The 14,746-nt window shown below is 42.5% G+C and overlaps 1 protein-coding gene across 2 annotated transcripts in view; it reads left to right on the top strand.

Moving 5' to 3' along the window:
• HY2 (phytochromobilin:ferredoxin oxidoreductase, chloroplast / phytochromobilin synthase (HY2)) overlaps positions 1 to 9,680 on the top strand; it is an 84,080-nt gene extending 74,400 nt beyond the window's left edge. Inside the window, exons 3-8 of one of the 2 annotated variants that reach the window (XM_086821410.1) lie at positions 6,876 to 6,970; positions 7,825 to 7,918; positions 8,156 to 8,287; positions 8,651 to 8,755; positions 8,891 to 8,941; positions 9,152 to 9,680. In XM_086821410.1, coding sequence (XP_086677536.1) covers positions 6,876 to 6,970; positions 7,825 to 7,918; positions 8,156 to 8,287; positions 8,651 to 8,755; positions 8,891 to 8,941; positions 9,152 to 9,337 — 663 coding nt within the window. In that variant the 3' untranslated portion in view covers positions 9,338 to 9,680. The remainder of the gene's footprint in view (positions 1 to 6,875; positions 6,971 to 7,824; positions 7,919 to 8,155; positions 8,288 to 8,650; positions 8,756 to 8,890; positions 8,942 to 9,151) is intronic. The other variant, XM_086821411.1, reaches the window with a different exon arrangement.
• The last annotated feature ends 5,066 nt before the right edge of the window (positions 9,681 to 14,746 follow it).

Here is a 14,746-nt window from a genome sequence, read left to right as displayed (position 1 = left end):
AGGTGCTCATGGGTGTTACCACTCACAGACAGTCACGGATTACCTTCCGGCACCTAGTGCGACGGAAGAAGAGAGCTTATCTTGCTCAGTTAGAGAGGGATTTGTACCAGTTATTTATGAGTCAGGACTCAGGCGAGGCATGGAGACTATTCCATGAGCATTCACCATCACCAGCCATTACCTCCACAGAGATTTGGGGTGAGTATGCAGCATCCCTGTACACAGCACCAGGACAGCCGCCCTTGCCAGACCCATCGGAGCCATGCCCAGAGACATGTGCTTTCTTTACTGCTGAGATGGTAAGGAAAGCTATTGACAGGATGAGGACTGGGAGAGCATATGATCATGATGGTTTGGTAGCAGAGCACTTTATTCATGCCAGAGATATGCTTGCAGAGCTTATTGCTATGATGTTTAACCGAGCCATGTGTGAGGGTTTTTCTGAGACTTGGAATATGTCCACGATTGTGCCTATCTTCAAGTCAGGGGATCCCATGCTTCCTGGGAATTATCGTACCATCATGATTGGTCACACATTGGCTAGATTATATGCATCTGTTCTTGAGCAGGAGTTGAGTAGATGGGCAAAGAGAGAGGGCATACGTGCATCAGGGCAGGCAGGGTTCAGGAGAGGTTTCTCCACTCTTGACCATATCTTGACACTCAGAGCTATTATTGAGGAGGGCAGATTATATGGCAGGAGGATTTATTGTTGCTTTGTGGATTTCCGCAAAGCTTTTGACACAGTACCGAGAGCCGGCTGATGCGCAGACTACAGGAGATGGGAGTGCCCACAGAGCTGATTTGGGGAATCATGGCTTTATACAGGACAGTTGTGGGGCAGGTACGTACTACCCAGGGTATATCTGAGATGGTTCACTCCACTGTTGGGGTGAAACAGGGCTACCCCCGGGCCCCTTTCCCCCACCTTATTTGGGATGTATGTGGATGAGGTTTCGGACTATGTAGAGCGGGAGGGTGACAGAGGAGCACAGCTAGCAGGGACATGGATTCCGCTGTTATTGTATGCTGATGATATTGTGCTGATCTCAGATTCTCCAGAGGGGATGCAGCGTCATTTGGATGCATTGCACATGTTTGCAAAGGACAGTGGATTGTCTGTTAACCTTGGTAAAACCAAGGTGATGGTGTTTAACACCACAGCACAGTGGGTTAGGAGGTCAATGCCCACCTTTACATATGGTCAGGAGACAGTGGAGTATACAGATGCATATACTTACCTTGGTGTGGTTTTTAGTGGCCCACTATTTTCCTTGAGGAGAGCAGCGGAGACCAGATTGACCAGAGCTTATGCAGCATTGGGGAGACTAGAGAGGATGTGTTCGCAGGTTCAGTTTCAGGAACCTCGAACAAAGTTCTGGCTCTTTGACACTTTGGTCACTTCAGCCATGCTGTATGGAGTGGAGATATGGGGACCCTCAGTGGATCACCACAGCCGAGCTGGTAGCACTGATGGATGGAGACGTATGGAGAGGCCCTTGGTTTCTATGATTTCCCGGATGATTAGGGCCAAGGCCTCCGTACCACATGATATTATCCGTGCAGAGATGGCTGCCCCCCCATTGGGCTCTCCCTAGAGACAGATATGCTCGCTTAGCCCTGGAGTCTTCACGACAGTTGGCATCACAGGGAGACGGATCATGTTGGTATGCACAGATGACAGATTGGTTCCAACTGCATGGCTTTAGTATGGACAGGCTACCTCCATTTCAGTACTCCCTGGATGCACCCTCCCTCTCTCTCACACGGGCAGAGATTACCAGGCTTATGAGGCAGGACTTGACTCAGCTGGACACTAGGAGGACATGGATACAGCCGACACACGAGCTTGGTACGAAGATGGCTTTCTATAGAGATCATCTTCTCCAGCTCACGGAGGATGGGTTTGTGATTAGACCCAGCTACATGGATACTCATCTTTCTCATGGGATACGGTGTGCTATTGGTCAGATGCGCACATCCTCACACCAGCTAGAGATTGAGACTGGCAGATTCAGAGGAGTACCAGCTGAGGCCAGGATTTGTCAGCTGTGCCAGATGGAGCCAGAGACAGAGTTACATTACATATGTCACTGTCCAGTATATTATGAGATACGAGGCCGTTTCCACTGCCTGTTCAGAGAGGGCTTTGGACCACTTTCTAGAGTCATGAGATACCAGGATCAGAGATGCCTTGGATTGTACTTGCTGGAGCTGCGTAGACATAGAGAGGGTCTCCTGAGAGGGAGGGGATCAGAGAGGGAGAGACACCTACAGAGGCAGATTACAGACTTCTTTCGACCAGAGATTGAGCAGTCAGGTCAGCAGGCATTGCAGCTAGCCCCAGAGCACAGCCGCACCAGAGGTACACTGATTGATCGGGCTATAGAGCTGGGGCGGTCCAGGCGCCCCAAGATGAGAGGCCCATCTCGACACCGACGGAGACTACAACAGAGGATCAGGACCATACTAGCACGGCATGGGAGACGTCCAGTCAGAGTACTCACCATGGAGGATATTGAGGAGATCCGCCAGCGTCCGATGCGGCACATATTATGAGATGGAGGCACCTCCATAGTGTACCCCTCCGTCCCACATGATATTGTATCCCCTCACTATATTCCACTCACCTCCATAGTGTACCCCCCCCCTCACTATATTCACACCCTATAAGGGTTTCTGTTTACCTTCCATTTCCAGTTTCATTTTCTAGGTGCCTGTAGTATCATCTTTATTTTTCATTTTCTGGGTTTTTTTATCCAGACATTGTATCAGATCCACCATGATGTAACTTTTGGTCTCATAGGTCATTATGGCCTTTTGAAGACGTTAATATAACATTTCATTTCATTTCATTTCATTTCTCTCTCTCTCTCTCTCTCTCTCTCTCTCTCTCTCTCTCCCGCTTTGCTGTCCAGACCTGCATGCTGCTGACATACAGCTGCTGATGTAAATGCTTGTTACTGCCCATATGGCACGCGCAACACCTGTCTGTACTGCTGATGTGGTTCTTGCGCATTCTCGTACTGCTGATGTGGCACCTGCGCCTGGCCATTTTGCTGATTGGCTGTTGTACCATGTGCATTGTGTACCTGCTGTACCACGTGTTCTTTCTGTACTTAATGTACTTGTTGCTGTAATATGTGTATCTTTTGTACTTAGTGTACTTGATCGGCTGCTGTTGTGACATGAGGGAGTTGATCGTAGTAATCCAGCCCTATTATGGCTAATCCAACACTTAACTTATACTGAGAAAGATAAGAGATAAAGAAAGATGACTGCAAGATAGCTTTGAACGCAATGCAATGCAACTAAATTAAAATGAAATGATTACAACTGAGATCCAAAGGATCTATGCTGGATGCTACTGCTGATGATCCCTTGCCTTTTCCCTATGATGGAAATACTGAGGCTGAGGATGATGGATGATGACCTAACTCCTCTGTGGCTGCAAAACGCTGAGAAGAGGAGATGCTCGAATGCGTGGGCTGGCCCCCCTCTTATATATGTCCTCTATATGTAGGTCGGCCAATATTAAGGCCTGTCGGCCTGCTGTAAATCCACAACAGCCCAAAACTGCTGTCGGCTGTTATTATTGTCCTGCTGTGTGCAGCCAGCCAGCCTATAACAGGCCCTGACCTGCTGCTGATGAGGCCTATGATGGCTTGAAAGGCCTAGGCACTGCCCTGGCCTGTGGTACATGCCTCTATGCTGTGATGATGCTGTGACTGATGTCGACCTCCTCCAGATGGTCCAGAAACTGCCGACAGGTACTGATGCTCTTCTATCTGAATTGTGCTGCCCCTAGGGTTACCCCAAGGCCATGATGATGTCCTTCCATGCTCCAGATCACTGGTGCATGCTTTTATCTGCTACATGCTTTCTTGATGATGATGATGGTATGCTATATGCCTATGATGTTGTGAAATGATGCCAGTGTGTAACTGTGCACCCTGTAGGGGTGTGCACGTGACAGCTGTACTATCAGTACTTGCTGTACCCTTTGTACCCATGGGCCATGTGTACCTGTTGTACCCTGATTTCGGGGAAGTTTTTCAAGATTATATTGGCTGGCTTTCTCTTGGTGGCCACCAGTACCTTGACAAAAGCCATTGAGAGTCTTAGAGTTTGAAGAGAGGATTGTTTGCAGGCCAAGCATCTTTTGCTTTATGGAATTCACGGACCTACAGGAAACCATTTTGGACATCAATTGGGACATTGTACTTTGTTACCTAGATGACCTGGTGCTGGACATAAGAAGCACCCCAAAGCTTGTAAAAGAATAACTTATCCTTGGTAATATGACGTAAATTCCAGGGGGGTGGCCCCTTCCGGTCCTAGACTCCAATGTGGTGTCAAGTTTTCAAGTTGTGCCTGTGGTTTAAGTGTCTCAATTGGGGATGGGTTTGAGCTTGTGGAACCACTTCACGCTCAAAACCAAGTCCAAAGTGATAACATACTCCGTGCTACGACTATCAAACAAGCTGACAACAAGGAGTTCCCCTACATAGCCAGAACATTTGAATACCTCACTCCTCCTGCTTGCTTCCAGCTCCTGGTTGCTATGAACAATAATGCCCTCTCATCCCTTTTTTTCCATCCATTAGTTTCTTCGTTGAGACATGCTGTTCTCCCGTTTACAGGCCCCTACAAATTTTCCCCGATGAGAGCAAACGTCGCAGTTAACTTGCCATGTGTGGAACCCATACCGGTCAAACTTCTCAATTAACAATGGAGTGGCCATGAGGATGTGAGGGGCCTTAACATGTGCCAACTAGAAAGCACAACATCAATGCCTAATTCACTTACAAGAATGAATATGCATGTGAAACACTGTCCTTGATAGTGTGCTTGTAATCCTTGTATCATTGAAGCATAATTATAATTGGCAGCATGTGAACAGCTTCAAATTCAGGTGAACATGGTTTTGCATGACCCTTACTGCGTTTAAGTATTTTTAAGCCCAACTACATATGAACTTGATGAAGGTTGTGTGTGTGTGTGTGTGTGGGGGGGGGGGGGGGGGGGGGGGGGGAGGGCGGCGCGGGGGGTTGTTGAAGGGATAAGATTCTAAACCTTGCATAAGGACAAAAAAATAAACGTCAATGTCCACAACAACGTATCAGAATCTCTCTCTCAAAGCTCTATTGTGAAGCCCTAACAAGATGAGAGCAAATGCTTAAAGCTTAATGCATTAAGCTCTATGCATAAAGCTTTATGCATAGAGCTTAAAGCATGCATAGGGCTCTCTACATAAAGACTATATGCATAAGCTTTAAGCTCTATGCATAAAGTTTTGTGCATAATCTTTAAGCATGCATTAAGCTTTGTACATAAAGCTTAATGCACTAATCTAAACCTAAACCTGGAACCCAAAGGTGCAATAAACATAAAGCTTGCATTAATAATTACAGGAAAAAGAGGGCTTACCTCTTTATTGTTAACCCAAAGGAGAAGATTAGTGCAAGACCTACAAAACATAAAATTACAAAAAAGAGAGAATGGAGAGGAAATCGTAAAAAGGGAAGGCTGATCAAAAGAATGGAAAGGAAATCACAAGAAGGAAGGCTAATCAAACCCAAAAGAGTCAAACAATTGTGGTTGTCATTGGGACACTTTTGGGCCACTTGTTGGACTACTTAGTTGTGTGGTGCATTGATTCATTTGCCTAATTCTTATGCATCTTTTGATCTTAAATTAGTAGCTTTAACTATGTGTAGCACCCTAAGCTTTGATTCACCATAAACATGGAGTCGGAGCCAAGGGTTTAACTCAAGGGAGTTCTTCAGCTCCTCCTCATCCACTTTCACAATTACAAACAACCTGAAAAACAACGAAACTGTAAGCAGGCAGGGTTTTCACACATGACTATTGTTACGTCCACATGTTAACTCAATATTAGGAGATAACCCATATGGATTAGGGCTTATAAGTGGAGGTTATATAATAGGGTTACTAGCTATTATTAGGTCCAAGCTAAAGTTATTGGCTAGAGGTCTATATAAGCAGGCCCTAGGATCAGTTGTGAGATACAATCATCAAGTCTTAACTCCTACCACATGGCACATCAGGACTGTTTGCGGTGCAAGGACCTTGTCCTCGGGGTGTGGCTAGGTGGTATGGGACACCTCGGCTTACTGCGTCTGGAGCAGAGCCTAGGATGTAGCTATGGCCTCCAGCTCCAGATGGGCTCTATGGCTGGAAGGTGAGCCTTAAGCCTTGACCCTCAGTGGGTTCTATGTTAGAAGGTCCTAGGGTTTGGGTTTGTGAGACCTTACAACTATTAATGCAATTAAACACTTAAATTAAAGGCACTTAAATCATCCAGGCATATGTATGGAGAATTTATCCTCCGAGTCATAAATGAAGGGTAAAGTGGTCTTTGATTTTCCACATCTAGGTCCAGTGGGAAGTTAGAAGAGGGGCCTGATTTACGCGCAAGAGGCGAACAACTAGGGTAGCATTTCAAAAAAAGTACCAAGCTTTGTTGAGCCAATTCTAGGAGTTGTCCCGTAGGGATAATTCCCTTCACCCCCCCTCTTTTCTTTTGTTTACTGCCCTCTCGTCCATAGAATCACCACATTGATCTTTTTTCAAGCATAGAACCTATGCGAAAATTTCCTTATCACCTCGGCCAGTGTATGGAAGGAGAGCTAGACAGCCAGCTAGAGTGGCTATGATCAGGGTGTATACGCTGGAGTGTTTCACCTTTTGCCGCTCTGGAGAGGAAATGGCAATAAATAGTGTAGAAAGAGACTGCTTGATAGTAGGCCCAGCGCTGGGGCTACTATCGAGCATTATATTTTAGCATTTTTTTCAGTTGTCATGGTTGTGTTCTGATGCATTCTCATTTCTCTGATGTTCTTTTGTCCCAGGTCCTAAATATGGCCATATTTCCAAATCTGGAATTCGACTTGCCAATATTTTGTGCAGATTTCTTCTCCACCAGTAGCAAGCACATAATAGTGCTGTGAGTCCATTGCTGTACTTTTTTTTAATGCTCTATTAGAAATGGCAATTCATTTACAAAAGAATTACATCTTGTAATGTGAACTTAGTCTTTGTTAGTCTTCAGAGTAGCACGTTGTTGTTTCCTTAATCATACATTTCAAATAAAAGTTCTGCTTTTTTCTGCCTTGATTCTGTGGAAATGTGCTTTGTAGCCTCTATCTGCTTCTAGATAACACTAATCTAGGAGAGATTTCCTTGTAAGTGCAAAGACATCAGAAGAAGAGAGGGAAAAATAGGGGAGTGTCTTAGGGCAATGAGAGGGATGAAGAGGGGGAGGGGGGGATGCTTGCAGGAAAAATGAAGGTAAAAGCGTGTCAGCATGGATTCTGAAGGCAGCATGCAGAAATGGGCTGTCTGGTAAGCTAAGTGGCAGCACATGTGAACAAGGCTGGGTGATAGTTGTGTGAAAAGGGCAGGACAGGCTGGCACAACGTACAAGCAGTGCTTATCAGTGGTTGCTGGCATCGGAGGAACGCTCAATATGGGGTAGGAGTGGGAGGTTAGGCAGGAACTCAAGTCCAGGGAAGAGGGCGATTTTATGTTAAGAGCTGCAAAAATTAAGCCAAGCTTTGAAAGGTGGAACAAAGGGACATGTGGAGATGGCCATGCTTTATGTGACTTCGTAAATTATTGCAAGGTGTTCCCATGTTTTTTGCAATGCTGTTTCCCAAACTCCCTAGCCGTTTTTTAGTCCCCATGTTTCCCACCTGCTCAAGACTTGGGAAGGCATTTTTCCATTCTGATGCTAGGACAACACAGAGTCAAGCAATATGAGAGAGGAATGCATTCTCAGATCATCTGCTACTTTTGCAGGGATCTCAACCCTCTCTATGATGCTGAGAAGAATAAATCGTACAAGGAGAAGTATTACTCGGGATTGATGCCTTTAGTGAACAAGTACACAGAGGTAAACTTTTTGAAATGTTGAGAAGAGGTTGCTAATGCAATCATGTTTATTTATTGGCTTGTAGGTTAATAATTAGGGTCTCTGCAGACAGATCCCCTGCCTGCTGCACGGGCAGGGGGTTGGACTGGGGAGATTCTCTGCCCAGGAGGGACAGTCAGGATCTTCTTGTGTAAAGGCTCTTAAATGCTTGCAAGATAATAGCTGCTCCCCCTAAACTAAGTTATCTTTTATTTGCAGGTGCTTCCTTGGGGGCAGAGGCTTACCACCGAGTCTTTACAGTTTTTCTCTCCACTGCTTATATGGACAAAGCTTGAATCGAGGGAGGATGTACAGGCGAAAGTCTTCTTGGCATTCAAGGATTACCTTCAGGTTAGATTTGCTTGCTGTATGCAAGGTCAATACGACCACTGTAAGGGAGATATGGACTCAAAAAGGGCCTGGTAAGGGATGGATGATTACTTTTCTTATCCTCACTAATCAAGCCTACTAGTGTGTGAGGAAATAGTGTCAAGTAAGATGGTTTCTCAAAAGTACGATGGTTTTTCTTCACTTGCTGTTGGAAGGCTAGTTTTTGAAAAGCCTGAAAAATAATGTTTGTAGTTCAAAAAAGAGGCAAGATCACAAAGACCTTGGTTAGGGGAGTGGTTGGCCCAATTGCCTGCTAACCTTGTGGTCCTGGGTTCAATCCAGCTACAATAAACCAACCCTGTGGATTTGCTTATGTATTTAAAGGTATGGCTAAAGTTGATGGAGAAAGCAGAGGCCACATCAGATTCTGCAGAGGTTTCTAGGAACCAGCAGGCTCAGCACCGGTACTTATTATGGCGTGCAACAAAGGTGGTCATGTTACAGTGTGTGAGAGCATTATAAAGTAGTGGAATGTTACTGAAAAGTACAGGAGGAAATAGTTTGTAGCTTAGTTTTGAATGCTGATTGCTCCATTTTTTTTTGGGGGGTTTGTAACAATGGCAGGATCCTGGTCGTCCCCTTTTGCACCGCTTGTTCGGTGAAGACTGGTGTGAGGTAAAGTGTATCTCTTCTGTGCTCTTTTAGAAGATTAGAAACTTCACACATGCACACTCATGTGCCATGGGCATCCTGTCACTTGTTTTGGCTTCATACTTTCATCAGGTTCATTCAATATGAAAGAGGTCTTTCCTGGGCAATCAAGTGTAATGGAAAAAATCTTATGGTTTTGATTAGTTTTGGAACTTCATTGCCGGGTTTGTGCAGATGTACATAAATGAGTTTTTGTTCAATGGAATCACAAGCTTGGGTACAAAGAGCTTCCTGGACTATTTCCCTGAGTACACATGTGCAGATGGTAGTATAAACAAGGAACGCAGTATAATTGGCAAATCATGCATGTACCGTCCTTGGGATAAGCAAGGAAATTTTGTGTCAGAGACGTCAAATTAATAGCAAATCTTTTCTAAGCAAGCGTTCTGAAAAATATGTTGTTGGTTTGACACACATCTTCAATGGAAGAGATGGAATGCAATTGTCAGGGTATATATATGTGGCCCAAACCAACATGTAAAAGCTTTTGTTGGCCTATTCCCCTATTCAAGACAAGTTTCTGTAAAAGGCAGAATCAACTCATTTTTGCTGCTTCTAAAATGTGGATTTTGGTCATGATACATTGTACCCCTGCACAGCTTCTTCCAGATATCCCAGCTCATAATGGTTTCAAGTTTATAGAGATTTAGCACCACTAATGGACACTTATTGAGAAATATCATGCTTGAGTCCATTTTTCTTTGCTTCCTTGTTAATTGTAGCATTATTTAGTTATCTTGGGAGAGCTTTTCACCTAACAAACTCTCAAATTCAAAAAATCTTTTTGGTGCAATTCTTTTTCTCTGTAGCCATCATGGTTATTGCATATAAATCTCTATGCTTTTCTCTCTCTCTCTCTCTCTCTCTCTCTCTCTCTCTCTCACTCACTCACCGTTTCCCTTGCCGTACGCAATCATTGAGACAAGCTCACTAGATAATCATTGAGACAAGCTCACTAGATACAATTGAGGGAGCTTTCTAATCTCTGTCACAATGATTACTTAACAAGTTGAGCAAGCTTGTGAAGAGGCTCAGCTACATATGAAACACTCAAATTAATACACTATCTACTCTTTATTAAACACAGCTTACTTCTCTCCACATGGCCAAACGAGAGGGAGAAAGGACTTTTGGATTTTTGAAATTGAAATGAAGGTATAATTTTCACCCTTGGGTCACACATCACATGGGTCACCTACTTGTAACTCTAAATAGGTATATAAGGAACACTCAAATCATATATATTATCTCAAATCATATATATTATACAATACATTGAAGATGTTTAAAGGCTCGGTGACACATCTAAATAAAAATTAAACAAATGTGTGTGTGTGTGTGTGTGTGTGTGTGTGTGTGTGTGTCTTTCTCTACAAGTACTTGTATATATAAATGTGTGTGTGTCTCTCTCTCTACAAATAATGTATATATACACACGTGTGTATATATATATTGTTGTGTGTTTGCGTGTGTACATACATACATGCATACGCGTATGCACAACTACATATATGTATATATGTACACACACACACACACACATATATATAAAAGTGCACACATGCATACACATGTATATAATTACACACACTTGCGTATAAATATGTATGCATATACATATATACATATGAAGTATTCATGTATACATGCGTGCGCGATTACTTTGCATATATAAATGTGTATACTTCATATATATATATATATATATATATATATATATATATATATATATATATATATATATATATATACGTGCATATAATTACACACTTTTGCATATAAGGATTTTTTACATATACATATATACATATGAAGTATTCATGTATACACACGTGTGCGAAAATACACTACATATATGTAGGTACATACAACATGCATGCATATATATATATATATATATATATATATATATATGTATGTATATGTATTTATTTGTGTTATATACACATGTTACGTATATATACACACACACACACATTTATTTGTGTTAATGTAGATGTTCGTGTGTGTGTAAGTGTATTACAAACACACACACACACACACACATAAAAACACATACGGTCGGGGGTCATCTGTCATAGTAAGACGGTCATCCGTTGTTTGCGACCACGAATCTGGCAATGCTTAAATGCCCAATTAACAGGATCGCCAATTGGATGGAAAAGTCCGACGCACATAACACACTTAAGAAATACAATACCATATCATTGAAAAAACTCGAGCTGGTGCAATAAGAGAAGAAGCTTACACAGTAAGGTAATTGCATGGGATTATATCCATTTGTGTAAGACAGAGCTATGAGGGAACCAAGGCGCATCATTCTATCAATATATACCATGGAGTGAAAGTAAGAAAGAGAGTCTCCTCAAATGGTTCACTTAGAGAAGAATCTAGTTTATTTGCATAGAGATCTAGCTACCCGTTTAACCAATTTGGTACTAAAGAAGTAATCTATTGCTCAAATGTGTATTTGCATATTAGAGATCTAGTGTGGCGTGCGCTAAGTAAGTGATTCAAGAGAGTGCTGGCAGTGTGCGTTCTACTACCAAAATCACACAAGTTTAGAATGTTCTCATCTAAGACCAAGACCCAACTTGTACTATGCACATCGTTTGCGATGGGGTAATCATGATACATACTCATGTCCTTATCCTAGAGATTCTAATGCCTTTTTTTAATTAGAAGAGCTCTCCACTTAGCTTGCTACCATGACAGCTAGGGACGTGTGTGTGTGTGTGTGTGTGTGAGAGAGAGAGAGAGAGAGAGAGAGAGAGAGAGACATTGAGAAGGAGAAGAGTGAAGAAGGTTGGTAAAGGTGACGAAAGTTTCCTTGTTCAAAGTGGCTCTGATGAAGAGACTCTTGACCACTTCTTTCTCTACTCCTTCTGAAAAGAACCATATAGTATGATCAAGGCTGAAGCTGCTACTACTCATAAATAGACTCAACGAAAAACAACTAAGGGAAAGGGATAATATCTTGATCATGTCTAAGAATTCGCTCCATCCCAACCATAACCTCAACCTCTTGTTGCCACCATCCCCAGCCCACTCAAGGAGAAGATCCTCTTATCTCTACAAGTGATATGTTTGAGCCTCGATATTTCTTCGCACTTGACCGAGAGAGGCGAAGCCCAAGCTGAAGATGCCCATTAAAGAGAGCCACCAAGTGACCCCTGAGCCAGCTCTCACCACCCTCCCCAAATCCGTCACCAACTCCTACTTCATCCCAACCTCCACCACATTTGCTTTGGTTGGCCATCTGCCCTTGGGACTATCCTATATCCACTTTCGCGACACACAAAAACAATTCTTACTCCTCTATATTGATGGTACTCTCACTTGGTGGATTATTGCAAAACAATTTACAACCAAGTATGCATTTATCTTCTCATAACATGATTTGGGAGCCTTCTTAAGTCCATATAAAGCTTTTCTTAACCTGCATACTTTAGACTCTTGTCCCTTTTGAACAAAACCATGAGGCTGAGGTACATAAACCTCCTCATACAAATCACTATTCAGGAACCAATTGAGGTGCATTCCTTCCATGGCGTGTTGCCAATACAAAAGACAAAATGATGGTATGTGCGTATCAAAAGAAAGTTAAGGCTAGGCTCAAGGCTAGTAAGGAACCTTAGGCCATTTATCCTAAAGCTCTATTAGTCGAGTAAGCTATCAAACCTGTGGACAAATAAAGTGAGATCAAAGAACTTTGTGAGATAAGAGATTAGGTGCAAGTTTGGAACTTACGGTGGTAAGAATGTAGTGCAAAGGAACATCCTAGGGATCATGTGGGATTTTCATCTTTCTTATCTTGTAAAATCCACATGCCCATTTGAGAGTAGGAAATGCTAATGCAGAAATTAAAAGGTCAAACATGCCTCTAGATAAACTTGGGGACTATTGTGAGTAGGACAATGACTCTAATGTAGACTTGCTAGTTGTGTGTAAAGGTTGGGAAGCTACCACAATCCTAGATGGAGGTGTGTGCACAGGTTGGGAAGCCACCATGATCCTAGATGGAGGTGTTGCCTCTGAGTCAAGCTTATTAAGAATATGAAAGTGCAAAGGAACATGCTTGGGATATTGTGCCTTTACAGAGCCTTCATTAGCCTCTAGATTCACCTCTAGATTTTGAGCAATGATTGCTAGACAGTAATCCTCTCTAAGGTTGAACAATGCTTGAATATCACTTGTGAAGACATATTGGTTGTCTCACCAAAAGGAAATGTGGGGAGGGAAACCATGGGAACATCCCTGGTTTCCTTTGTTTTAGGGGCCTCCTTATTAACAAAAATAATAGTGTCTCTCTTCGGAAGCGCATCAATTTTCAATTGTTCGCTCAATATCTTCTCTTCTACCACGTTTATTTGCTCTTCCAACTCTTTACCATTATCATCATCGACAGGAGGTGGCTTGACTGTTGTCTCCTTAGCTTCAACATTTGATGTAATTGACGTGTACAAATTGGTCACTCCCAAAAGAAATAACACCCCCTGATGTGCGTGCCTAGAACTCCTACTCATATTGCAAGGGAAGAGAAGAGTGCACTGACAGAATGATATCTCGTGTGGAGAACTTAGCGCCAAACATTCTCATGATCTCAGGTTGGCGATAATGTTGCTTGGCTTTACAACGGAAGTCATAACTTCTAGCATACTCACAGAGACATCATCATCAAATAGGTGGGGGTCCATCTACAAGAGAAAAAAGCTCTTCTTAATGCAAATAAGTGCAAGGTACACTCTTCTTAATGTAAACATTGTTGGTAGAGTAAGGGGAAATGCATAGGGCGGCGTACCTCGTAGATATGGGATGGGTTAGCGACTTTCCCACATGGGATGAGGTTGAAAAGAGAGCTGAAAAAAGTTAGAGCTATCAAGAGATGGAGAGAGTTAAAAAGAGAGATGGCTTGTGAGCTTCATTTAGAGAATGTTAATGCATTGTGGTATGTTGGCCCCATCTTCTTTGTCAAGACGACTGTGCGCCATCAAGAGTAGTACTTTGAATTTGGCCCACACGAGATCAGTGTTCTCTCCAAATTGCGGAGGGAGGTAAACGACAGTTATGATTGTTGTTCTCAAGTTTGTTACGTTCTTAATACTTTGTTTATACAACATTTACATTACATTTATGCTCATAGGCTAATAATGTTGCTTCATTCTATAGCATGATGATACCCATTATTAATCAACAAGAGGTGTTTCTCGTTGACTCACATCTCCTGACCTTTGAATATACATTGATGCTTTATGTGTGTGATTGGCTAAGTACATGCATCCTTGATCAAATGAAAATAGTCTTCTTTGCATACCATGAAAAGTAAGAAACCTCCGATGTATTTTCTTTCGACTCCATAGTATGTTTGTATTGAACAACACTAACTTTTCCAAATGCTCTTTGTAGCTCACATTGGAGTTTAGTTGTGTACAACATCCTAACAAAGTGGTGTTACTTGGCTAACTCCATCGGTGGCACTCATGGCATTGTGATTCAATAAGTGTGCAAAAAAGAAAGCTTTGTTCTATATGTTCTTACATAATATCATGTCTTTTAAGGATTTTCTTGTCATACAATCTGTACCACCAACAAAAATTCTAGTCTTTTGTAATTATTGGGACATTAAAGTACACAATAATTACACATCAACCTATCATAGGCCTATTGCATAAAATTGTGTGTCCCAAGTAGACCTATTTCATAAAAATAAAGAACGTGAGCATAGTTTATACCAAAAAAGACAAGAGCTTGCAGATGTCAGGCTTGAGA

This window comes from Cibotium barometz, chromosome 27 (genome assembly GCF_041138505.1).
Source record: "Cibotium barometz isolate CiBa-2024 chromosome 27, ASM4113850v1, whole genome shotgun sequence".
NCBI classification, from domain to species: domain Eukaryota; kingdom Viridiplantae; phylum Streptophyta; class Polypodiopsida; order Cyatheales; family Cibotiaceae; genus Cibotium; species Cibotium barometz.
The sequence above is the reverse complement of the archived record's forward strand: the minus strand, read 5'-3'. Positions and strand labels throughout refer to the sequence as shown.